The sequence below is a fragment of the Ascaphus truei genome, chromosome 9 (assembly GCF_040206685.1).
Source record: "Ascaphus truei isolate aAscTru1 chromosome 9, aAscTru1.hap1, whole genome shotgun sequence".
Taxonomy (NCBI): Eukaryota; Metazoa; Chordata; class Amphibia; order Anura; family Ascaphidae; genus Ascaphus; species Ascaphus truei.
In genome coordinates, this window is record NC_134491.1 from 68,497,852 (window position 1) to 68,524,691 (window position 26,840).

General features: G+C 44.1%; 2 protein-coding genes and 1 long non-coding RNA gene across 5 annotated transcripts in view; 1 reads left to right on the top strand and 2 right to left on the bottom strand.

The window, feature by feature from the left end:
• PTPN22 (protein tyrosine phosphatase non-receptor type 22) overlaps window positions 1–12,232 on the bottom strand; it is a 95,936-nt gene extending 83,704 nt beyond the window's left edge. For both annotated transcript variants that reach the window (XM_075615305.1, XM_075615304.1), the window contains exon 1: window positions 11,778–12,232. In XM_075615305.1, coding sequence (XP_075471420.1) covers window positions 11,778–11,864 — 87 coding nt within the window. In that variant the 5' untranslated portion in view covers window positions 11,865–12,232. The remainder of the gene's footprint in view (window positions 1–11,777) is intronic.
• Window positions 12,233–16,167: 3,935 nt separating this feature from the next.
• Window positions 16,168–22,785, bottom strand: LOC142503196 (uncharacterized). 2 transcript variants are annotated; one of them, XR_012803956.1, is made up of 4 exons: window positions 22,173–22,785; window positions 20,471–20,555; window positions 17,566–17,797; window positions 16,168–17,305 (listed from the first exon to the last, which is right to left on the bottom strand). It is a non-coding gene; the product is annotated as an uncharacterized LOC142503196 (long non-coding RNA). The 2 variants fall into 2 exon arrangements; XR_012803957.1 differs by having other exon boundaries at window positions 19,756–20,555.
• On the top strand, window positions 18,268–26,283 carry LOC142503195 (uncharacterized). The gene is made up of 6 exons (XM_075615318.1): window positions 18,268–18,447; window positions 18,935–19,264; window positions 21,596–21,904; window positions 22,378–22,498; window positions 24,463–24,570; window positions 26,033–26,283. Coding segments are annotated over exons 1-6 (909 nt in total). The 5' UTR covers window positions 18,268–18,407; the 3' UTR covers window positions 26,034–26,283.
• Window positions 26,284–26,840: the final 557 nt, after the last annotated feature.

Sequence of the window (26,840 nt, forward strand, 5' to 3'; positions counted from 1 at the left end):
TACTTATAGGTGTCATATTTTGGTATGACAGGCATACATCACCCAGATGTGACTCCTTAAACATGTCTCTGCCATTAGTACAATTTTGCCCTAGGAGGGACAGACCCTTTGAAGCCGATAATACGCATCTGCTGCACGATGAATGCATGATACCTATTTGCATTGAAAACATTAACATCATAATCGTTAGAGAACAGTCTGTCTATGCACAAATTGTCTCGGTACAACATCAGAGGCCAGACAGCAATTATTGTCAACAGCTTAAGTTCGTTACAGAGGTCTGCTTAACCCTTTCTTTTTTTTTGTTACTTAAATTTTTATTGAAGTTATTCGGGGCAGGGGGGGGACAGAAAAGAATAAGGAATAGGAGGGGTGAGTGGGGGGGTACAGAAATCATAAGGGAGGGGGACCATACATATTACATACATCACAAGTTATGGATTACATATGTTACATAACTGGTCTCGCGTATCAGACATGTACCCTGGGGCGCTCAGAGATGAGGCCTCACACTGTGGGTCGTGTTTGTCTCTTGGTACAGTGTTGTGTGGTAGCTTGGAGTGGGCTGGCCCGTCAATGGACCTGGGACAATCTAGTTTTAACTCTTGCTCCTGGAACGAGTACGGATGTGTTGGAGAGAGGGCACCTTTCTATACCTAACGGACTCTCTGTGACCCGCCTTTTGGAATGACTATAGCAGGATTGACCTAGTATCTATGCCTTGTATACCCGCTGAGTGAATCCAGGGCTCCCAGACTGCAGGAATAGTTTGTCAGACTCAGGAGCTTCTCCATTTGACAGATGAAGCCCAGTCTGTTTTTTATTTTAGATAAGGTGGGGATTCCTAACTGCTTCCATACTGCGGCCATTTCACATCTGGTTGCCGTGGAGATGTGGGAGACTATTCTGTTTTCCTGTCTAGATAGAGCGTCAGACGATCTGTTTAGTAGGAAGAGCCAGGGATCCATATCCAAGTCTACTTGCAGGATTCCCTGGGTCAACCTTCTCACGTTTTGCCATAACGCTGATACCCTGGGGCAAGTCCACCACATGTGAATGAAAGAGGCCTGGCCTCCACATCCCTTTGGGCAGTCTGAGGGTTAGCCTGGGATAAACCTGGAAAGCAACTGGGCATTAGGTACCACCTCATCAGTACTTTGTACCCATTTTCCCTGACTACCGGGGAGATAGAGCACTTGGCTAGTGCTAGGAGTATGTCGTCCCAGGAGTCCTCGTCAAATCCTCCCCCAGGTCATTTTCTCATTGGGTCATGTATTTGAATTTTGTGTGGGCATGGATGGGGGACCTAACTACCATTCCGTATATTTGGGTGATACGCCCTGCTGATCCCTCGTCTTCTAGACAGGTTTCGTATTTTGTCAGGGGGACCTTGGGGCCCGGACTTTGGTATAAGGCTTTGAGTTGCAGGTACCTAAATATTTCTTTATTCGGCATGGTTTTTTTTCCTTTTGTATATCTGCAAACGGTTTAATTTTCTGATCGGGGCCCAGGTCACTTAGTCTAAAGAACCCTGACTCCTTCCTTAATAGAAAACTCCTGTCCGGTAGTCCTGGGCTAAAAAGTGGTTTCCCTGCTTAACCCTTTCAATGCCAGAAGGACCTACAATGCAATTCAAAGCAGGGAAAACTATTTTTTTTCGTGTAATTAGTTACTTTAGAAAGATCAAACCCCTTTTCAGGAGACCAGTTTACTTACAGTATATGTATCTTGTGAAAAATACATGTTTTCATGCTAATGAAACGCTAACGACCAACTTCTGTTAATTGTTTAACGATGACTTTGTAATTATTTTGGAAACTGAGCAGGAGAGAAAATAAATCTTTTTACCTGTGGATTTACGAACAGACAAACTGTGTCATCACCAAAAGAGGCTAGCTAAAGACTGTAGAAACCCTCCAAACCATTTGCTCTCTTAGAAAAAGTAAATGGTTTAACAAATGACTGAAAAATATTTATACTTATGTAGCGGTGTTTCCCCCCCCCCCCTCTGGGAGGTTCTCCTGTTACCAGGTGTCCGGTGCCTGCTACCTGTTGGCTCACAGAATGCAGAGTGGTCCTCCGATGGTTGTGGGAACTTCTGGACAGGCTTCTGGGGTACATGTAACGGTGCTCGTCTCGAATCAGGAAGCAGACCCGCAGGGCTGAGGTAGGAATGCAAAATAACCGACCAGAGCCCAAGGACAGAGTCCTGTAAGAGTATTCGTAGTCGGTAAGCAGGCAGAGATCAGGGCTAGCGGCAGTGGTGAAAGGCAAAAGGTCAGCGCAGAGGTGCGGAGTCTAGGCGACAGGCGGAAGGTCAGGGTCAGGGATTCCAAATAGGCGAAAGAGTAATGCGTGACAGCGAAGATCAAACGGAGCTGCAGCAAACAGAACTCTGCTCAGCGACTCCCACCAGGAACTGCAGCCGTATATAGCAGGCTGGCAGTACCCAAAATGGCCAGTTTGAGCAGAAAGGGCAGGAGAGACTGAAAACCTGAACTGGCAGCAAAACCGGCACGGATCGAGCAGAATCCTTACAGTACATACCCAACATTTATCTCTGGTGACACAGCACCTCCATCTGCCGCAGGCTCCAGGTGTATGGAGGCAATCTCCAACAGAAGAAACGTACTCCACTCCCCCCCCAGAAAGATTGCACACCAGGCAGGAGTTATAGATAACTGGAACCGAGTTATTCCTCTGCATACATAGTATCACACAGGCTTCTGCCCAATACAGCTCAATGCAGGTCTCCAAACTTGGGATGGTCCCTGGACCTCCACTCTGGGCCAAGGGCACCAGATTCAGTCCTTACTCTTCCCTGCCCCTCTAGCAGGGACAGGGGAATGGTAATCACTCACTCTCCCCCAAGGGGAAGAGGAACAGGGGATGCCAATGCGCAGATAATCCTGTGTGTTACCTGTCTCAATGGTAGAGACAGCTGCCTAAATTTGGTGGTGCATCCCCTTAAGTAAGGTGGGAGGAAGGTACAAGGTCTGAACCCAGGATTGGGTAGAACACAGGCCTTGTCCCACCTCCTCCCCTGTCACTCAAGGTAGCTGCCTCTGTGGGGAAAACCCATGATTGGTCCTGTCACCGCCTGCCCTATTACCGGGGCTTACATGACAAGGATGGCAGACTGGTAGCCAAAACCAGGCATGGCTACATTTACATTATTTATACTTATATCTATACAACCCATATTTAACCCCTGAATTCGCCACTGGTAATATTTCACTTTGGAGAGACTGACCTGACTTTAATGGGCAATCCCCCCTCGGATCAAAGGGCAGAGTGTCATGTTTAAGGGGTCACGTATGGGTGCTTGGAGCCCTTTTTTTTTTTTACCCCAAATCAGACACCTATAAGTATTTTTAAATTATGTTTTAAAGGGATTATGTAAACAAATGAGCTGAGGGTTGGTTTTATTTCCTTTGTCCGCTGCCTTCTGTCTGCAGTCACTGGAGTCTATGTACTAAAAGGATATTTTAAATGTTTTTGTGCGTCAACATGTTAGGGCTAAAAAGTAGTGCAACCCTTTGTAAACTGCACGTTACGTGTATGGCGGTTGTTTTGTGACTTCATGCATGTGACGCATGGTTCTATGTTTGAAGTCACCTTTGACACACAGCATCATGTTGAATCTGATCAAATTTAAATGTAAACTGAAATCTGTGTATTTATTTTTTATTTAAATCTAGCATTAATGATATCAATAATAGCCATACTGTGAAAATAACACATTTTGTAAACCTACAGTATGTAATGAAACCTCTGTGCTACGTTGAATACAGTACATTTTTTATTGATACAAAACAACTTAATTCTGTGCTAACAGCATCAAAAGACTTAGGGATTCCGCCTGGGTCAACTTAGTTAATGATTGTGACACAGGTTAAAAAAGAGGCATCTATGAGCCAAAAAATATATCTTTTAAGTACATGTGCACGCGACTAAAATTATCTTTGATGCTTTAAGATGCCCATTGAGGTAAAAAAGGTTAGTTCACAGGCGCCCACAATCGCAATATGATTTTTGATTTCCATGTGCCAATTTTGCGCAAAAAGGTCAACTTCCATCACTTAGTACACAGGACAGCGTGGGATAGGGGTATACCAAACACTTCTCCATGCAGAGGCCCCCCAAAAAAGAAAGCCCCAACCAATAGGTGAAGGGCAGCATGACCCTTGGCCGGAGGAGTGATGCGTGGGTCAGGGGATGATGGAGGGCTAGGTTATTTAAAGGGCTGCCGCCTTGTGATCTCTTTCATTCACTGACCACCTCCCCAAAAGACTCCCACCCACTTTTGGGTCCAGCTTTACCGGGTAATTTTATATTTTTGTTTATTGCTATGGTTGTATTATAACATGTTATGCTTAAAAAAAAAAGGGATATTGTTAAAGGTGTTGGTGGTGTTATTACGTTTCTCACAGCTGGAGCCTGTGGACGGGTCAGGTTTGCCCAGGTGGTTAATTTGCTGGAATGTGAGAGGTCCATCAGTCTGCGCTCTTTGTATAGGGCCAGGTGTGGTGGGCCAAAGGGTTTACGTCTAAGGCCTCATCCCCAGTGATCGTGACCACGCACGCAAACAAGAAATGGCCCTCTTTGGGGCCAGCCACAGTCCACGTGTGCGCACGCATGCTCAAAGCGCAATGATGCGACCACATTTTCACAAGACAATAAATGTGTCTTTTGGTGCGACGGCCACGTCAGTGCGCCGGTTCAGCCAAAGAAGGCGAACCAGCCATGTTACGCCATGGCCACACCCCCAGCACGCCTCACTGTCGCGAGCAATCTGAAGTCCACAGATCGCTTGGGAGGGCACGCGCGGCGCCAGGCGATCCAACACGCGCGCCCTCACTGTGGCCGTAGCCTAAGAGGGGATCCAGGGGTTGAACCCTGAGTGCTCACTGGGTCATGTAGCGGCAGTGAGCATAATCAGGTTCATTGGTTGGGGGCCACTTGCTGAACAGGTCCAGGAAGTTGGTGTCTATTCTTAATAAAACTCTGTGGCCATTTGTACCCAACCAAAGTGTGTGTATTTATTTGGTCGGGTTATTAAACGGAATGGGCGAGAGTGAAGGGTACAAGGGTCACGCAGATTGTACTTAGTTACAGTACTAGAGTAAAAGACGCAGCCAAATCTTTGCTCATAGCACAGTTAGCTTAGTTCAAAGAAGCCAAATAGACTGGTAAATTGTTTACAAAAGTTTTTTAAAAGTTAAAATAACCTTAGTTGAATCATCGCCTGTAATGCACTACGCAGAAGGAGAGCGGCTTAGCGTGTTATATTATTAGGTACTAACATGAGGAAGTTATTAATTCCCACAGATACTACCACAGTGTCTCTGTCAGGCAAATCGCGTGTGTACCATACGTTCCCAAGGAGCCCCTCCCTGCCTTACTATACCACAGTATGTTAACCCCTTGGTTGCCAGTAAAAAGGTTAATATTTCAATGGTATTATTAGCATTTTAACACCTCTCCCTAAATGTTCTGTGTTGCAGAATATGTGGGAGAATTATAAATAAATGATCATTAGAATACACATATGCTGCATATTTTTGGAGCTTCGCAGGCGATAAGTCCCAAAAATTATTATATATACTGTATATATATTTTTTAAAGCAAATATATCATAAAAATTTCAGAGGTGACCAAAGGGGTTTGAATCCCAGAGTCTGTTTCTCGTCACTTTATCTCCTTGTGCCGGTTAATTTAGAGTTTAAGCCCGCGTCCATAGGGAGTGTCGCGCACACAAAAACCTGTAAGGCAATTCGCGCGACAATAGAGCGCACGAGCGCGACGGTACCCTGCTGTACAATACAATAAACCCAGCTATATACCATCTGGTGTTATCATTGACTGTCAACTAAGACGAAGTGTCCCTGAAGTTCATCCTGAAAGCCTCCGGATCCTCTTGGACTGGAGGCGCTGTCACTGAAAGAACCACCTGATGTCCTCCCCACACCATCGCGGAGATCTCCTGCCTCCTGTTTACGAGCCAGGTACGCACCAGCACCACAGAACACACCAGTGGCGTCGCTATCTTCCATAGGATGGGGGAAAAGGGGCTACATATGTATTTTTTTTAAATTATATAATTGCTTCAACAGTTCTTTACGAGGGACATGAAATATAGGGAATAATAACACAATACGTGTGTGCATGAAACATACAAGAACATGATAGTATGAGTAAACCTTAACTTACAATCTAAGTAGTATATGAAAAGGTGCTGCAGTGTCAGATCGGGGTATCTAGGGCCCATTCCGAACTGGATTGTGGTATTTTAGGTTTGTATTATAGGACCATGACCATAGAAGTAGCCTTGGTAGTGTAGCCCCCTTTCCCTAGGCCTAAAGGAAATATGCGGGCGACTACGCATGCTGCTATACCTGTATGCTCACAGGAGGCCTAAGCCTCCGCTTCTGGGAGCCTGGGGTGAGCTCTATCTCCTTGTGGTGCAGCGCCTCCACCTATGATGGATCCTAGCGTTGGCGGGATAACCCCTCACAGGAACCGATACAAAAGTAGTAAACAATAACACCACACACTGTATATAACTGATCTTTACTGTACACAATACGAAATACATATAACACACCCTACTACTGTACATAACAACAGTATAGTGCAGTGACCCCAAACACTGAGTGGTTCCCCCAAAGTGCTGAGGGTGCCGTGGCACCAATAACCCCTGGTGTCTATCCCAGCAATCCCACCCAAATGTGAGGTAGCGCTACCCCCTGTGAATGTTAGTGCACGTTGAGTACCTGTCTGGGTACTCCAGTACCCAGGTGCAGCTTGCAGACTAGGACTGAAGAAGGTCCCACACAGCGGGGCCCCCAATAGTCATTCCTCTCTCGCCAGGTTTGCCACCTCTCCAGGTTTGACAAGGAGACTCTGGGTTTCAGGTACTTTCCTCTGGGCTATGGGTTTAGCAGCGTGCTGCAGCGGTGGTGGGTGGCGGCGGCGTGCTGCAGCGGTGGTGGGTGGCGGCGGCGTGCTGCAGCGGTGGTGGGTGGCGGCATGCTGCGGCGTTGTGCTGCTGCTGCAGCGGCAGCGGGTGGTAGCGTTTCTGGCATTCTTCTGCAATTCCCCCTCCATTTGCAGTGAACATGGCTGCGCGGCGTCATATGATGCAATGGGATGGCAATGGCAATGGGATGCTACGTGACGTCATGACGCTACGAGGTGTCACTTTGCCATGGCACTCACACTGATAGAAGCAGAGCACACTTACTGATAAACACAGAGCAGACTGAGCTGACTGACTCAGATACACACACTCATACTCAGAGCTGACTGATTCAGATACACACAGAGCAGACGGACTCCGATACACACACACATACATACACTCATACTCAGAGCTGACTGATTCAGATACACACATACACGGATACACACAGAGCAGACCGACTCAGATACACACAGAGCAGACTGACTCCGATACACACACACATACACTGATACATACAGTCGGCTGACTTTCACTCACTCATTCACTCACAGACTGCTATGGGAGATTCAGCCAGTCTCCCCAGTCTAGTCGATATTTCAGGAGTCTCCTGGTCACTTCATGAGACTGTGACAGCCTGGACCTTTCGGACCCAGGTAATGCAGGGGATCTCCCTGGGTACAGTGCGGGCCTGTCTGAGCCTGGGTAGTAGTACAGTGGTCAGGGTAGTTGAGACGTGTAAAGGTCAGGGTGGAGACGTGTAAAGGTCAGGGTGGAGACGTGTAAAGGTCAGGGTGGAGAGCAGCAGTCTTATTCAAGATTGAATTGGTTCCCACTCTTTCGCACACGCTTAGTATATTAACAGCACAGGAAGTACTTTGTCTCAGGTGGGATGTAGGTGTCTGCCCACGCATTCAGAGCGTAGTCTTTTCCTCTTGTTTAGGCTTTTGCCTTGATTAATGGCACCTGACATTTGAGTGGGGGAATTAATGTTTGCACAAAACATAATATTGATGTCATGGGAAAGATGAGATCTCCGGTTTAACCCCTTCGCTGCTACAGAAATCTGCAGCACAGTGCACATTTTTATACAGTATGTCCGGCAAACTTCAAACTATCACTTGGGGGGGTCACACCTTAATAACCGGTTCACTCGCGCAAATAATCGCTCTATATTCACCACGGCAAACGACGCGGTCAGAAAAAAAGTTTCTCTCCGGCTATTTCTTTAACACGGGGGTACAAGGCGCTACTTGAATGAAAGTTTCAGAATTTAAGACATCTAATAGCTTTTTCTCTAAACCCCCTCCGCGCGTTGCTTTGCTGGCCCCTCTGGCGCTGAAGGGGTTAAGTGCAAAAAGTCTAACCAATGAAGAGCATGATGCCAATTATTGGCAATTATAAAATGTATACTGCGCTTGTTACACGGTGGTCAGGAGTTTCAACTTAAATGAGGAATTCGATCTGCGGCTATTTTTAAAGCGGAACAGAACTTTGCTGTTGGAAACCATTTTGACATGTGCCACCAGTTTTAAAGAGGGTCCACAAAAATATTTTGACATCGATATTTCTCAGAAGTAGAAACACGCTGGAGGATTTTGCGGAGAAATAATGGAGATTTATTCTCCCTCTTATTTTTCGTACCACTGGGTTTTTTTTTCAAGTGAATTTTTATTTGAAAAGTTTACCCTTCCTGTTTTAGAATGAAAATACGGAGTAAAGCTTCCCGAAATTTGCCCCAAATATAGCAGGCTTCAAATTTCCTGACATCGATCATAGTATAACTCATTTTTTTGGAAGCAGCGTTGTCCACAGCTCTTAAGCTGAGTCCAGGGTCAGTGCTTAGGCGCTGACCCGCGCTGAGGTGCGCTAACACTTGTCAGTGAGCCCCTGCAGCCGCAATGAGAGCGGCTTTAGCAGGGGCTCGCGCACGCTTCCGCAGGCGTGCGGAGGCGTATGTCTTATTAAATTTTAGTTTGTGCGCTCACGGGAGCGCAGGGCCGGTCACGTGAGCGGTTCGCCCAATGAGGGCGAACCAGCTCCATGACGTCACTGGCCCGCCCCCCGACACGCCCCCGGACGGCGCGCGAACTAAGGCCAGGGAAAGCACCCGCTTTCCCTCAGCCTCCGCGCACCTCCGCACGGGCTGAGTCACCATGGACTCAGCCTAATGAAAACAGCACGTAATACATTATTTGTCCCCTGGGTGCAAAAATTGAGCATTATTAAAAAAATAATGAAACTATGCTATTAAACCTGTGTAGCATCCCTAAGGGCTCCATGTACTGGAATTGCATCAAGCCAATGTACACATGTATACAAAAAAAGACCAGCTGGGAATGCGTGTGAATCAAAGTACCCAGGACATACTTGGAAACGAGAGGTATCTCTCACTGTATTACTTCCTGGTAACACATTTTATAAATAAACATGTAGCCAGAATTATTGCACCCGTTGGCACATTATGGTGAGATATTCAGTGTTATCACTGCCAGTGAATCTTATGGAAAATCTGCAATATTCTGCGTTATAATGAGATATTCTGTGTTATAATGGGATATTCTGCGTTATAATGGGATATTCTGCGTTATAATGGGATATTCTGCGTTATAATGGGATATTCTGCGTTATAATGGGATCTTTTGTGTTATGAACAGGTGGAATATCCTTGGTTATAGCCATACTCCGCAAAGAAGAACATGGTAGGACAAGTTTAACAGGTGTATCTTAGATCAGGGGTGTTCAATTCCAGTCCTCAAGCCCCCCCCCCAGGTCAGGTTCTCAGAATATCTGAGTTTTTTTGACTGAGCCTCTGATTGAGCCACCTGAGCTGAAGCAGGGACTGGTTGAGCCTCCTGTGCTGAAGCAGGGATATCCTGAAAACATTAGCTGTTGGGGTGGGGGGGGGGGGGGGGTGGGGGGGGTGGGAGGGGATTGAGGACTGGAGTTGAGCACTCCTGTCTTAGTTTGTAAATGGTCACAATATGGGCTTTGATTTTCACTGGAAATCCAATATATGAAACTGGGAAGCAAACATGGATGAGAAGCTGTTAAAGTCTGAGTGCTTTCACTTTATTGCAGATCCAATATTAGTACTAAGCGGGGCTGAAGAAGTAGCTATTCTAAATACTAAAGCGAGGCATCAAATAAGGTTTTACGGCCGATAGGAGATGGGCCAAGTGGTTCCTAAAAAATTCTATGTTTCTAAGCGCCCTTGATGTGGGTGATACTGGTTCAGACTCCGGTGCCAGCTCCTTGTGACCTTCGACAAGTCCCTTTATCTCTCTTTGCTTTAGGCACCACATTTAGATTGTAAGTTCTTCAGGACAGGTACTTATTGTGCTACAAAATTTCTCTGTACAGTCCTGCACACACTGTCAGCGGAACAGTGTTGATTTACCAGAAAACCACTTGCATACGCTCTGGCACCTAAGGGGTTAAGTCCGAAAAGTCTAACAACTAAAAAGCATGATGGCAAAATATAAAATGCATACTACGTTTGGTACGCACGAGAGGTGTTTAAACGTAACTGAAGAATTAAATCTGCAGCTATCTTAAAGTTGGAGAGTCCTGGGCTGTTAGCAGTTTTCAAATGTGCTGCCATTTTTAAAGAGGGTCCCCCAAAAATATTTTGACATTCATAGTTCTCTGAAATAGAAACCCGCTGGAGGATTTTGCAGACACATACTGTAGGTTAGGAGGATACTATAGGGAAAATAATGGAGGTTTATATACAGTACCTTCTTCTTCCCCCGCCAAAAAAATGGGACAGGCGGGACCTGAACCTATAACTAGCCTTTAATCACTTATTTTTTTATACCACTGCCTTTTATTTTATTTTGAAATGGGATTTTTACTAGAAGTGATCTTTCTTCCTGTTTTAGAACAAAGATATATTATATAAATCCTCCAGAAAATTGAGGCCAAGAAGATCTTTGCTCCAAATCTCGCAGGTTCCAAATTTCCTGATTTCACACACAGTACAAGCACTTTTTTCCCCCAAAACCATGTTGACCCTTATGAAAACAGCATGGGGTATATTAAACAACTTCACTTGGCTACAAAAATAGGGCGAGAAAAAACTAAATGGAATAAAAATTGCAGTGGAATAAAAAACATACCGCAACAATAAGATTCCTTTTCTTTGTTAGATCTGCTGCAGTTTTCTAATTTGATGAAGAGACCATTCTGTTTTGTTTAACCAATGGGGATTGTAATTGTGCTATGAAGCAGTTATTAAAGCTGTGTAGCATCTCTAAGTGCTCCATATAGTGCTAATATATAGAGCTAATATACTCTGCAATGAAGAACATTAAGACAAGTTTAACAGGTGGATCTTAGTTTGTAAAAGGACACAATATGGGCTTTGATTTTCACTGGAAATCCAATATATGAAACTGGGAAGCAAACATGGACGAGAAGCTGTTAATGTCCGAGTGCTTTCACTTTATTACAGATCCAATATTAGTACTAAGCGGGGCTGAAGAAGTATCTATTCTAAATACCAAAGCAAGGCATCAAATAAGGTTTTACGGCAGATAGGAGATGGGCCAAGTGGTTCCTAAAAAATTCTATGTTTCTAAGCGCCCTTGATGTGGGTGATCCTGGTTCAGACCCCGGTGCCAGCTCCTTGTGACCTTGGGCAAGTCCCTTTATCTCTCTTTGCCTCAGTAACCACAGTTAGATTGTAAGCTCTTCAGGGTAAGGACTCCTTGTGCTTAAACATTGTCTGCACAGCTCTGCATACACGATCAGCGCTTCATGAGAAAAACTATTATCTTTACTCAGTGGATGAAACACAATGTGGACTTACCAGGAAGTCACTGGCAAACTCTTCCGATGTCGCTTTCTTTTTCTGGAAGCCTTCAACATAACGCAGAAGCACCTCTCTCTGCTCCATCTCGAGAGGCCAGCTCTGAATATGGTCATGCACTCATGTCAAGCAGATGTCATGTTTAAGAAGACCACCGGGCAGAAGTGGAGCGTGTGGTTTCCAAACATCATGACACACACACACAAAAAACAAAACAAAAAAAGTCTAAGCGGAAGTCATTACTGACAGCTACTTGTGGTCAAGAATACTGTAAGCCAGAAGCAAACAGGGTCCTACCGCCTTCCACTTTTAAGTGTGAAGCTGCGAGTTTTGGTGTGCATACCAAACCCCATCTTTGCAAATTTGCAGTACAATCTGTTCTGTTCTTCGCTGCGTTTACTGCAAACTTCTTGCTGTAGGTTTGACAATACACGTCTCCCAGCACACACAGTATCAAACTGCTGAGAGACGCGCGTGCCTCTGCTGTGACAATACAGTATCTATAGTTACCTCTTCCTCTGCCTCAGATACAATGTGTTCTCTGTTGATACAGATTTCATTGGGGAAATAGGCATGTGTTGTTTCACTACCGTAATTAACATAGTAACAAAATACAGCAGAAAAGGTTGAAAAATGACGTGTCAATTTGAATTGGGTGAAAACATCCAATATTTATAGTTATATATCTTTTATATAATGTTACAATCATTTAACTTTTTAAGTATTGGATGATAACAATCCTATAAGGGATGAATAGATGCAAAAAAAGCATTATATAACAGTATGTAAGCATGTGTGGGTCTGTGTGCATCTGTGTGCATCTGTGTGCATCTTTGCACATTTGGGTGTAGCCTGCCTTTACGCGTATCCCTGATAATGTCCCTGCGGGAATCCAGTTTATTCCCCATATCCCTGTGACATCGGGTACGTTTCTTTCTATCTGTTTTGGGCATCAATATGAGGATGTAAGTTATTTTGTAGCAGTGAATCTTTGTGCTTGTTGAATTGTACGCATAGTGCTGTGTATATTGCATTGCTGTATGTGTGTGTATCCGTGTTTGTGTACATCAGTGTGTTAATTAAAGAGTAATCCATGTCATATCCTATATGTGTTTGTTTAAATAAAGAAGTTCTGTAGTATTAGATAATTTGTTTTAATATACTGAGCATCCTTTGCTTTATATAGTAGGGTTTAACACACTTCCCCAGCAGTGCAAGATGTTTGCAACATTTTCCTTTTTGTGATAATTTGTTGCCAATATTCCCAACAGTTTGAGCTGCAAACTGTAAGAATAGATCATGTTACCTTAGCAATATAGGAATACATTCTAGCTGCTGAGTTACACAGACTGAAGGATCGATTGAAACTGAAAGACGGCCATTTAATGAACCCTGTGAAGCAGAATCTTTGCTGATCGATCACAGGAGAATGAATCGATCTGCATTTTAGGTAAATAGTTTTCAATAGAGTTATTCAAAGACTGCATACAGTGTAAGTTAAAAAACAAATGATATATATTTTTTAAAGTGCCGCTTGGACTGCCTCTGTATTGTGTCTATCTGTATGTGTATATCAGTATGTTAATACAGTATGTGTGTGCATCAGCAGGTTTGTCTGTGTGTCTATCAGTGTCTCTACATCAGTGTGTTACTGTGTGTTGCTGTGTGTTGGTGAATGGTGGTTGAAGAGCAGCAGGCATTGGCATTAGGGACCCGCAAATATAAATAACAGAGAGAACCATTAACCCATTCACTGCCTGGATCAGCAACAGCTGCAAAATGGGTTAAGATTTGGGGTTTCAAAATATTTGCCCTGCACTAAGATCATAGTTTTGTTTGTACATCAAAATCGTATTGCTAAAAGTAGTACTGTACAAAGCTTCATAAAATGTGCGTTGTTTATATGAAGGTTGTTATGTGAGTTGATACAAATGACACATAGTTGTCGTTTGAAAGGAAGTTTGACGCATTGCGGAAGGTTGAATACCTGATTGATACAATTGAAATGGAAACAGAATAGTTTTTTAAAGTTATAACTTGCATTAGTAAATATCAATTATTAGTGTAATATTGTTTATAATAGATATAGGTTAACAAAATGTATTGTTTTCATACTATATCAGAGGTGGCCAAGTCCTGTCCTCAAGGGCTTCCAACAGGTCCGATTTTAAGGATATCCCTGCTTCAGTACAGGTGGCTCAATCAGTGGCTCAGTCTCCAACTGAGTCACTGATTGAGCCACCTGTGCTGAAGCAGTGATATCCTGAAAATCTGACCGGTAGGTGACAATTGAGGACTGTACTAGGCCACCCTTGACTTTTATGCTGAAACATCTGTGATGTGTCAAATACATATTTGGTTGAAATATAGCAACTTTATTTTGTGCTAACAATATAAACTGGCTTTTTAATGTTTATACCAGGCTCTACTTGGTGCACCTTTTCCTTTTTTAGCACACAGAAACGTTATCTACTTTATGTATCTGTGTGCTCAGCGCTGTCCATGTCTGAGAAATGTCAGGTTAATTCACAGACGCACACGAGTATGATTTACGAGATTTCAGTACGCCAATTTTGCTAAAAAAAAAAAAGCTGTTTTCCTAGTATCCAGGCCCCTTAATGTGTGGGAAATTATATATTACTATCCACGGGTGTACAGACCTGCAGTGCATTGTCCTGCAATTAGTTTGTTTTCTCTACAGTAGGAAGAACAGGGTCCCTCTCTCTACCGTCTTCCCAGATATACATTTGGATACTCTTTAAACATCCCATTTATACTTTATTTGAGCTCCCCCAAGTGGTGTAGTGAACATTAGTCAGTCATAAGCAGTGAACATTAGCCAGAAGCAGTGAACATTAGCAGGGCTGCCGACAGATTTCCCTGGGATCAGGACTAGCGTCTCCCCCATCCCCCCTTGTCGGTGGTCTTGTGAGCTCCTTCCCCTTCCCCCCCTCCTCGCTCTTCCCCTTCCCCCCTCCTCGCTCTTCCCCTTCCCCCCCTCCTCGCTCTTCCCCTCCTCCCCATGTATTCCCCCCCCCCTCTGTCTCTCAGAGGTTTCCTTCAGATGTCTATTGTATATTGTCATGGGAGACTGTCAGGAATCCACTCCTGGCTTTGGCTGAAGCCCATCCATCCAGAGCTTTGCAGGTTCCAGACAAACTATTCCCTGCTTCTGCAATCACCTGCCTCCTGCTGCCTCCTCTGCAGCTCTGGCCTGATTGGCCTCCTGTGCAGCTCTGGCCTGATTGGCCTCCTGTGCTATTTAGTTCCTGCCCCGCCCTCAGGAAGTTGCTGGACATAGACTTTGCAATCCAAGTTGCAAGTGACTTTGCTTGTCACAGACTCCCTGTTTGGCCTGCTAGGCCTCCTTGTGCCTGGTATCCTGCTTCCAGTCCCCTGCTTCACAAGGCCTTCTTGCTTAGCAGCCCCGGCGCTGCTTTCCTTGTTCCTGGCAGACTTCGCCGCTGCGCTGAAGCGGCTACGCTGGTGTCCCCAGTGTTTCCTGTGGCGTGTCTACACCCCTGGTTCCTGTGGCCTTCCTGTTGGCAGTTCCTGTTCCCAGTGGTCTCCACCACTCTTGGCTGTACCCGGCTAGGGGGTGCCGTTCTGTGCTGTAGCACTGGATTCTGCAGTTCCTGTTCCCAGTGGTCTCCACCACTCTCGGCTGTACCCGGCTAGGGGGTGCCGTTCTGTGCTGTAGCACTGGATTCTGCAGTTCCTGTTCCCAGTGGTCTCCACCACTCTCGGCTGTACCCGGCTAGGGGGTGCCGTTCTGTGCTGTAGCACTGGATTCTGCAGTTCCTGTTCCCAGTGGTCTCCACCACTCTCGGCTGTACCCGGCTAGGGGGTGCCGTGCTGTGCTGTAGCACTGGATTCTGCAGTTCCTGTTCCCAGTGGTCTCCACCACTCTCGGCTGTACCCGGCTAGGGGGTGCCGTGCTGTGCTGTAGCACTGGATTCTGCAGTTCCTGTTCCCAGTGGTCTCCACCACTCTCGGCTGTACCCAGCTAGGGGGTGCCGTGCTGTGCTGTAGCACTGGATTTCCAGTTCCTGTTCCTATCCCTGAAATACCTTCACCCAAGATTTCCTGTTGATGACCTCGGCTTATTTCCTCGACCACCGCTCCTGTGCCACCTGCCTTGACCCCTGCCTGGATAACGATAACCCTACCTTCTCCAATCCTGACCTGGCTATGTGCGGAATCCGCACTCTGGACCTGACTCCGTGGCTTAAGGTCGGTGCTTATACATCCCCACCTCAGCTCCGCGGTCCGGTACCAGTTTGTGGCAAGCACGTACGTTACAGAGACCAGGACTAACACCAGGGATTAATTCGCCAGACAGAAACACAGAGTTTATCAAATGTATTTATTGGAAAAAGAAATATCCACAACTATGTACAGTAAATCAACATACACACGTACAACTGGGAAACTGGGGTACCCTATAAGTCTAGGTACAGGGATCACCCAAAAGAGATTCACCCTGTGCTCCCTTCCCTTCAAGATGTTCTGCAGCGTCTCTCAGTTGCACACAGCTCCTTACCAAGCTGCATCTTCTTAAGAATCTCTTCCACAACTAAAACACTGTTACCTCACAGCTAACAAAGGGCTGATCTTATCTCTTCTGGCTAGGTGTTTGCAATATGACCCCAGCCCCTGATTGGTGGAGGGGGGGTGTAAGTGCAACAACAAACACCATTAAGGTACTTGGGAACATTCAAACTGAAAACAAAATTAACCTCTGATCCCTGAAGTGCTGGAACTAGGCTACTGAATACATTTAACATAATACAAATGTATTACTGACAGGTAGGGGTTATGGCACACTGACCTTTATTAAAAGCAGTCACATTTACCCGTACCGTCACATACATTACAAAGTTATTTAACATTTCCACGCTGCAAGTTACCAGTTACAGATAGGCTGAAGCTCAGTACTTTGTAGGGGGTTGCGCTAGGTCCGAGTTGGGCTGAACTGGGTCTGGAGTTGGGAGAGCAGGATCGGAGTTAGGCTGAGCTGGGTCTGTTGTGAGCTGAGCAGGGAACTACGTGAGGTGAGCAGGATCTGGGTTGGAAGCGCTGGTTTAGAGGTGAGATGAGTTGGGTGCATTGGTGATTGGGGTACAGGTACCTGGTACAGGTAGAGCTTTTCTGGGTACACGAATGGTAAGGGTTTTGGCCATCTTCTTTTTCCACATCGGTCCCAGAGTCTTCCTCTTTGACGTTTTTAGCGCTGCTTTTATTCCTTTCCCACTTTAGTCTTTGTAAGAGTGGTTTTTGGGGTCATAGGTCGTCTGGTATAATCAGGTATTCAGTGCTTACTTAGGCTCCTTAGAGCTAAGACTGGTGCAGCATTAAGAATGTTCTTGCGTCGTATTGACCCTCTTCTTGGTTGACGGTGGAAGTCTTTGAGTGAGCGGGGACCTCTTCCTTTGGTTGGAGCTAGAGGAGGGGTCAGGATCTTGCTTCACCTGGGCGGTGAATGGGGATTCCTCCTCTCACTGAAGGAGGAGAATACAAAATTCTGCCTACAGTTTTAAAAGAAGACAAGTAATTCAATACACATTCTGCATCTGCAAACAGCACTTAGTACACACATGGGACAGACCGGTACACACAAATGCGACAGACCGCTACACACACATGGACAGCCACATGCATAGACACGGGAGAAACCACTACCCACACACAGAACAGACCATTACACACACGACAGACAGCTGCACACACAGAGGACAGACCACTAAAAACACACAAACAGAGAGTCACAGGGAAAACCCATTCTCACCTCCCTCAGCGGACAGCTCTCCTGCTCATGCTGCTTCCTCTCCTGCTTGGCCCCATCCCCCAGGTACCTGACATCTCCTCTTGATTTGCTGCTACTGGGTAATGCTACCAATCAGAATAGGCAGCTGTCCTTCTTTCTCCCTGCCCTGGGAGATTGGGGAAATCCCGCGGCATCCTTTTGATCCTCTCACGGCAGCCCAGGGTACATGGAACTCCGGTTGAGAAACACTGCCCTAGAGCATCAATAATGTATAAATCTTCCTAAACTGATTTCAAAAGCCACATGGGTGTATGTATCAAGGAAAAGGTGAACAAATTCTGGGTCAATACAACTGCACCATATCAAAGGAAAAAAATCCTAGCAATGGAATATTTTTTTCTTTGATAAATACGGTGCAGTTATTATGCCCCAGAATTGCTCCCCTTTGCCTTGATACACACGCCCCACAGTGTTTTACAGGTTTAGCATTTCTGGCTTGGTACCACTGGGACTGCTGCCATTGATAACAGTGCTACTGATAGAGTGCTGTTGCAGACATCCTAACACTGACTATTTATCAAAATCTAAATATTTATCAAAGTTTCCCGGAAAAAAAACTGCACCACACATTTATATTAAAACCAATGGGATTTCTAGATTGATACATCTGGTGCTGTGTTTGTACACCAGTTTTGCATAGGGAAACTTTATATAAGGACCTCCTCCTCTCAGAAATTCTAGAAAACCACACAAGCCAGTCTACATTTCCTGCTCACTTACACCGCGGGGTATTTCTACCCTTCATATCTGCACACAGAGCCCGTTCTTCACCTTGATTTCGACAAAACAATTTCCATCTTACAATGATATTACTTATGCTCCTTCTGGGATTTATTTCAACAGGTAAGTGTTAGGATTTTCTTAGGCTTGTGTTTGTAATCATTACCAGTGGTTGACGTGTGATATTACTACGGGCTCGGGGGTACAAAGTACAGCTATTTTTTTGTTTGCAGATACGGAGAACCATTAGTTGTATATTTACGAACCCAGAGTACCACTAATTTTTTTTTACCGTATCACTACTTTTCTTATTTAAAAATCCAAAGTTGCACTACTGTTTTATTTACAGACCCAGAATATCACTACTTTTACACACATGAAAATTCAACAAAATTAAACTTTTTTTTCTGAAAATCTCTTCTTTTCGTTTTTATAGCATAATTGTTGTATAATTATATAAGTCCTGTATGTCAATACAGGACATTCATTTGATTTGTTTATAGAATTTGTCAAATCCTTTTACCAAACTTCTGAATTCTACTTTTATTTAAGAATTTAAGTGTCCAATTTAAGCAATACATATTGTATACATATATATTTTCTTTCTCAGCTTCTCAGACACGAAGTCTCTGGACCGATAAAGATATGATATCAGCCAAAGAGGGAGAAGAAATCACCATAAAGTGTTTCTATGACAGTAGTAGATTTATCTTTTACAATAAATATTGGTGCTTCGGGGAATCCTGGCTCTACTGTAAGGAGCTATGCAATACTGAAACGAGGGAATGCAGTGAAAGGCTGAATGTTAAAGATTACCAGCGTGGGATATTTTATGTCACAATGAGATACATTGTTCTTGAGGATTCTGGGAAATACTGGTGTGCAATAAAAAAAAACAATGCAGATATGAGGTCTCCACTACTGCTCAATGTAACAGAAGGTAAATATTCTGGCTTTACAATTAGTTATACACAATGTTAGAATGCTGAAAAACCCAGACCCACAATATTATTTATGAATACTGTAAATGTTTTTTTGTCAATTCTGACCCTGCTGAAAGGGTTTACCTTGACGTTGTTGCAGGCTAGAAATACTTTGGTCAAAGGATTGAACTAAATGGCCCATACTTATGAGAAGAAATAAATATAGGAAAAACATATTTTTTATTTATAAAATGTTTTACCAGGAAGTAATACATTGAAAGTTACCTCTTGTTTTCAAGTATGTCCTGGGCATAGAGTTATGACAAATAATACATGGTTACAAATACATAGTTACATAAGTCAACAGGGTATACTGTACATTATATACAAGACACTGCATGCACCGTTAAAGATAATATATATTATAGGTGTATGTAGCAGTTACAGACCAGATTAAAATTTGAGAGCTTTAGTTTTGAAAGAACTTAGACTGTCACTGGGGAGACACCTTGAGCGGGTAGGACCTCAGTGGGCGGAACAGCAGGGAGCGTGGATAGTTGGGCTCACGGGCTGAGGTTGGTGGCAGGCGGCAAGCAGGATCGTCGGAGTCACAGGCAGGGTTAGGTGGCAGGCAGCTAGCAAGGAGCATCAGGGTCACAGGCAGGCAGCAAGCAAGGGTCCAGACAGGGGTCGGGAACAGGAAGGAATGAGCTGGGCAGGGGAGCAGGAACTTAGACAAGGGAGCAGGGAGCAGGAAACAAACAGGAACAAGCCAGATTACTAGCAAGGGCTTTTAATAAGTACAGGACTCCACACGTTACAGGAACAGAAGCACGGGCATAAGGCGCCTTTACCCAAAACAAAGGCAAGGGAGGAACAGAAAACAGGAATCTATAAGGACAGAGGACAGGAGCACCAAGAGGAGACAGACAGAGGAACTCTAGAGCAGACAGAAAACCACAGCACTCCCAGTGGACAGATAAGGAACAGAAGGGGAGAGGAATAACTAGGAAAATATATGTCACGGCTATTTCCTGACAGACTGGTGGTGGATTTGAGAGTCTCCAGTAGATTGTTCCAGTTTTGGGGTGATATATTAATGAACTAAATCATTTGCATATTGGATGCACACTGAAGCTTTTGTTTATTCAATTATTCTCTATTGCATTTAGTGCAAAATATTTACTAACGGACAACCCCTACTATGACCAAAGTGTACTTACTAATGGCAGTGACGCGTTTAGGAGTCACGCCTGGGCAATTGATGTCCAAATTTGATTGATTTTGATTGATACCCAAATATGACACCTATTTAAAAAAAACATTGAAGTTAGTTTGTGAAGATGAGGCCCATGTACCAATATCATTTTCTAAACTTATGTTGCACCAAAAATGTCAGTGCTAAAAAGTAATTCAAACCTTCAAAAAATGTGCGTCTGAAGATTTTATACGTGTGATTCATAATTTGTCGTTTGATAAGAGTGGAGCATGTGGTGAGAAGCTGGAGAGGAGGGGTGCATGTGGTGAGAAGCTGGAGAGGAGGGGTGCATGTGGTGAGAAGCTGGAGAGGAGGGGTGCATGTGGTGAGAAGCTGGAGAGGAGGGGTGCATGTGGTGAGAAGCTGGAGAGGAGGGGAGCATATGGTGAGAAGCTGGAGAGGAGGGGTGCATGTGGTGAGAAGCTGGAGAGGAGGGGTGCATGTGGTGAGAAGCTGGAGAGGAGGGGTGCATGTGGTGAGAAGCTGGAGAGGAGGGGTGCATGTGGTGAGAAGCTGGAGAGGAGGGGTGCATGTGGTGAGAAGCTGGAGAGGAGGGGAGCATGTGGTGAGAAGCTGGAGAGGAGGGGTGCATGTGGTGAGAAGCTGGAGAGGAGGGGTGCATGTGGTGAGAAGCTGGAGAGGAGGGGTGCATGTGGTGAGAAGCTGGAGAGGAGGGGAGCATGTGGTGAGAAGCTGGAGAGGAGGGGTGCATGTGGTGAGAAGCTGGAGAGGAGGGGTGCATGTGGTGAGAAGCTGGAGAGGAGGGGTGCATGTGGTGAGAAGCTGGAGAGGAGGGGTGCATGTGGTGAGAAGCTGGAGAGGAGGGGAGCATGTGGTGAGAAGCTGGAGAGGAGGGGTGCATGTGGTGAGAAGCTGGAGAGGAGGGGTGCATGTGGTGAGAAGCTGGAGAGGAGGGGTGCATGTGGTGAGAAGCTGGAGAGGAGGGGTGCATGTGGGTGAGAATTTACTAAAAGTTTTTTTTCCAGTTGCTGTGTTTTTTTAGGACCCTACCACTGGTTAAGAGCCATTCACCTGACTAGTCTTTTAATGATTGTTAAAGGCTATTTAACTAGATGTTATTGTGTTTCAGACCCTATATCAGTGCCACTGATCTCCGCCACAAATAACCCACTGGATTCCTGCTCAGGACTCCCTGTGACTATCATGTGTAGTTCTGCCACAGGATTTCAGCTGCAGTACTCCTGGTACAGAGAGGACGGTACTGCTGTTGCACATTCCAACATCCTTCAGATTCAATGTGAGGCTCTTACACAGACCCAGGACCAGGAGTATTACTGTGAGGTCTCAAATCGGAGACATAAGAAATCCAGTGGAACTGTCAAGGCTGTTTTATTGAACCCCACTGAGAAAGGCTGTGTGTACCTCCTGCTACTACCAGGTAATATGTGACCCTGTAAAATATATACTCATTTATTTCACATTGTTACATGAGATCTTAGATATAGATGTGTGACTGTACTAGAGGGTGCAGTCTACCACTACTTTTTAATACATAGGAGTGTCATGACGGCAGTACTGAGCTCTCTCCTTTTCCTTTCCATTACATTGGCCCACTAACTTGCTATTCTTTTGTTCATTGGCTTTACCCCAAAATTCCTTATAGTGACACTTAATACATAGCCCTACGGAGTTTAATTCATATATACCTCATTTGTACTGCTCTTAGAACACTTCTTGACACTACAGTACATCCTGACATTAAATATCCTGATGAAGAAAGATTTGCCTCCATGGACTTTTATGTCTTCACCAAAATCCGATATTCGCCTGTTTTTTTAACTTGTGCGTTACTGCTGGGAAGACATTGTACAACATGTACAACATGTACAATTTTATATCCCTTTACTGCAGATCATAAGAGCTATAGTTGTATACAAACGACAGTAGCTACTACTGCCATGCATGATCCAACAACATTTGCCCATCAAACAGAGTGCAACAATTTATCGACATCGTTTCCTGTCAACAGCAGGTACAGTTCTCACCTATTACTTTGTGTTCCGAGCAAGCATAAATATGATAGTACACAAACAGATAAAAGTATAATAAAGAACACATTTATTTATTTACCTATTTTGCTAAAGAAAAGTACATTGAATGTCAGTGTGGTGTGTGTATATATATATATACAGTGGTTGACAAATCACCAAAAAATCTACTCGCCACCTAGTACCAAACGTGTGCTGCTTGGGCCAATATTTACTCGCCCGGGGGTTAAATCCACTCGCCCGGGGCGAGCAAATGTATAGGTTTGTCGAACACTGTATATATATATATATATATATATATATATATAAACATATACTTTTGTCCTTCTTTAAAATAAGATATCATGGTCAATAAACTACTTCTGAACAGCCAATGCCACTTAAGAACCCAATTATTTCTAAGCGACAACTTGGCAGCCATGTTGCTCTATCCCACATCTCCAATTTTGGATTGCTGCTAAAGGAAAGATAAAGATCTGTGGCATCTAGAGCTCTCCCAGCGTATGAGTAATGTGTTCATGTACCATACAACCCCTGATGATATTAAAGATTGTATAGCTTCAGTCAATTATATACCAACGTAAAAGCTCCAACTCAACCAAAAATGTATTTAATGCAGCACAAATATTTAATTATACTAGCTATACCCGGTGTAACATACTGTACGCCGATCTAGCAGATCTTAAAGGTCATTAATTAAACATGACTTTTTGTTTTGACCCCTCCCTGTAATGCTTGCTGTCTCTTGTCCCCTCTTCCCCGCCTTAGTCTCCTCCTCCATGCCCTGCTCCTCTTTGCACTCCCTCTCTTACTGTGTCTGCTTCTCTCTATGCACACTGCACTCTATCCTCGCCTACTTATCCATCTGTCTCCTCTCCTTGCTGTCTTTCTGTCTTCTCCTCTCCTTGATGTTTCTGTCATCTCTCCCCTCGCTGTCTCTCCTTCCCTCCTAGGTGTCTCTCTTGCCATCTCTCCTCACCTCCTAGCTCCTCTCCTGGCTCCTCTCCTTGAGGAGGCATTCTGGTTGTTTATTGTTGCTTAGCAACCCTATAACAGTTGAACCTTTGCATGGAAACATGCCTAAGTATATATACTCTGACATTCAATATATATATACACACACACACACACACACACACACACACACACACACACACACACACACACACACACACACACACACTATGGCTTCATAAATAATAGTACACTAATAATTTAGATTTGCTAATCGTAGGTATACATAAACAAATTGAAATTCTGTTTTAATTTTAATTGTTTCAATCAGGTATTCAATGTGATTCAATGCATCAATATTCATTTCAAACAACAAACTACTGTAGGGACCAGACCACAAAGCTCAGTTAAGTCAGGGCTCATAACGTCATGTTATCAAAATCAGCAACGGAACTTTATATTCTGAGGTTAACACAAAGCTGAGGCGAGAGAGACACGTGCACAAAAAGGAACACACCTGAGATACCTGGGATATGTGATATGTAAAGGATATTTAAATTACTCCTATTAACATATATCCCAGGTATCACAAGTCTGCTCCTTTTTGAGCACAGCTGTCGCTCTATATGTTTAAGGGGATAAATATAGCACTTGGGACTCTAGTAAAATAGGTCCCTCACTCTAGAACAGAGCTCTGTGGATAAGCGTTGTTAGACAGAACACCTCCCTTGTAAGACAGTAACGGAGCTTTGTGGGTTTGGGCCTCTGCATCACATGTATGAAGCCTTCATACACACAACACACATTTTATGAAGGTTTGTAGTTCTTTTTAGCAATAACAATTTGTTGCACAAAATAAATTAAAACATACAGTAGGCCCCTTCATGTCACAAGTGACCAATAAATAAGACCACACCATTCTACTTAAGCTGTTCACATTGATTATACTGTACGCAGAAGCTACCTTCATACAGGTATTTTTTATTGTATTTAGGCATACAATCTCCGTATTGTGGGCAATGTTACGCTGGGTCCTGCCCATTATTGAAGCGGTGACTCTCATTGCTGTCCACATGTATGTCTGTTGCAAGAAAAGAAAATGGTAAGTTCATTTATTTGTAATGATTTTAGTATGCAGTTAAAATTCCAACTCATTAAATATATCATTCCAATTTTCCCTAGTGCTTGGGAGGGTATGCAGTGCATTGTAAACCTTAACATAAATATACTGAGTTTTATAAGGTGTAAATGTCCATTTTACATTGTCTTGGGAAATAGAACGTCCTAAACCTCAGGATGATATTCTTTATCAATAAGTCTTTGTTTTTGGGGTACAGCGCTCATAAGTAGCCCGTAATTAATGAAGGTAGGAAGAGGCTATTTTCTGAAGCCAATGTTGATAGTCGGAGGTCATTTAGGCAGAAAAACGATTGCCAGAACAGTGGCAGTAATGTAAGAAAACCACTTAGTGTATCTGCATAGCACCCAAATCTGATTCTTTCACACTATTGTCACATGTCATACAGTGGTTGAGCTACAGACAAGGATTCTGGGTAGCATGTGTAGCCCCTTTTCCCCCACCCTATTGGAGATGCTGCTGCTACTGATGTATTCTGTGGCTGGTGGTGCATACCTGGCTGGTAAACAGGAGGCAGGAGATCTCCGTGGTGGTGGTGTGGGGAAGACCTCAGGACAGGCTCATGGTAGTTTCCTTGATCAGTAACAGTGCCTCCAGCCCCAGGGGATCCTGAGACTTCTAGGATGAACCTCAAGGGCACTTCTTCTTAGTGGATAGTTCAATCATTCAATCATAACACCAGATTGGGTATAACTGGGTTTATTGGTACATGCATGATGTTATATACAGGTCAGTCTCTGATGCAGTACCCAGACTAAAGGCCTTATTAATCCCTCTTGTAGGTACCTTACCCCCGACTGGGGCAGGCATCAACCTTCTCCCTCTGCGGAGAGGCTCTCTGCTGAGTCTATACACGCTGAAGTACAATCCAGACTCCTCCACCCTCACTCTACACTATAGAGGAGAAACCCTGCTCCTTCCCTGGGGAGTGGCTATTAAGCCAGCCTACATAATGTCATAGACCCCCCTTACAATAGCAGGCTAATCCTGAACTTTATTGAACATACACACTGAACAATATAACAGACCCAGCAGTCTACTCCTAACACTGCCCACTTTTTTAATGGGACTTGCAGTGTTATAGGGCCAGGAAATCAGTAGTCCCAGGGGACAGGGCTACACATGTAAATAAGCAAACTACTCATGTGATATCTTAGGCCAAGTGACCTAATTTCCATGTCACCCAAAATCCTTTGCTTCAACTGTGCGTGGCAATGGGGGAGGGGGGGAGAGGGGAAGACATGCAGATACATTTGTGGGTTTTCTATTTATGTAGAGGTCTTGTGTTACTTTTCTACCCACCATAGCCTAACTGTGCCTGGTTTGCAGTTAAAGGGATAATTTATTCTTCATCCAATTTCTTGAAATCATATATTGTTAAAAAATCTATCCACCATATTCATGATGTGAAACTTGAAATCGACAGAACTGTTCCCCACACAAAGGCAACAAGAGCAAAACGTGACCTAGCAGACATCACTGGAAACTTCAGGATGAAACATCTAGATGCTCATGACTGAGTCAATGAACTAAAAAGAATAGATTGTAGTGACAACAGATTCCGCAAAAGAAGAACAAAAATAGAGAAAGTAGTATAATATTGTTATGGTAATGTACTGTACATTTAAAAAATGATGAGCGATACATTCACGTTTTTCTCTCAATAAAATCGGTTTATGTGCTGTTTAGTGTCTTCATGTCTAACAGCTTACAGGTATCTCCTTCACTTGGAGTGAGGATTTTTATTGGAGAATTATCTTTATATGCAAAAAACCTGATTGCATATATTCAGTTTTAATAGATAGAATGTATAAAGGTGCCTTGCATGTCTAACAACGTCCGGTTGAATCTTTCGGGGAGAGCGTCTCCCTCCGGGTGGTACGGAGTAGTCCTAGACTTCTGAATATTTAACATCTTGAGCAGCTCCTTGATGAGCTTGCTCTCGAAGTCACTTCCCTGGTCTGCGCGCATCTGGTTTGGCAGACCGTAGTCCACGAAATACTTCTCCCACAGTACTTTGGTGACTGTGAGAACTTTCTAGTCTTTTGTCGGACACACAGAACCCCAGCAAGCTCTTTTTGGGAACTCCTGAGCCCCCACAAAATATTTATGTATATAAGTGTCAAAAAGGAGATCTATTGAGCGTGGCAAATGCATACAACAAGCGACAGAGAAGCCCAATGCTACATCCAATATGACAAAAATACACAGTAATAGCTCAATAGCTCTCCTTT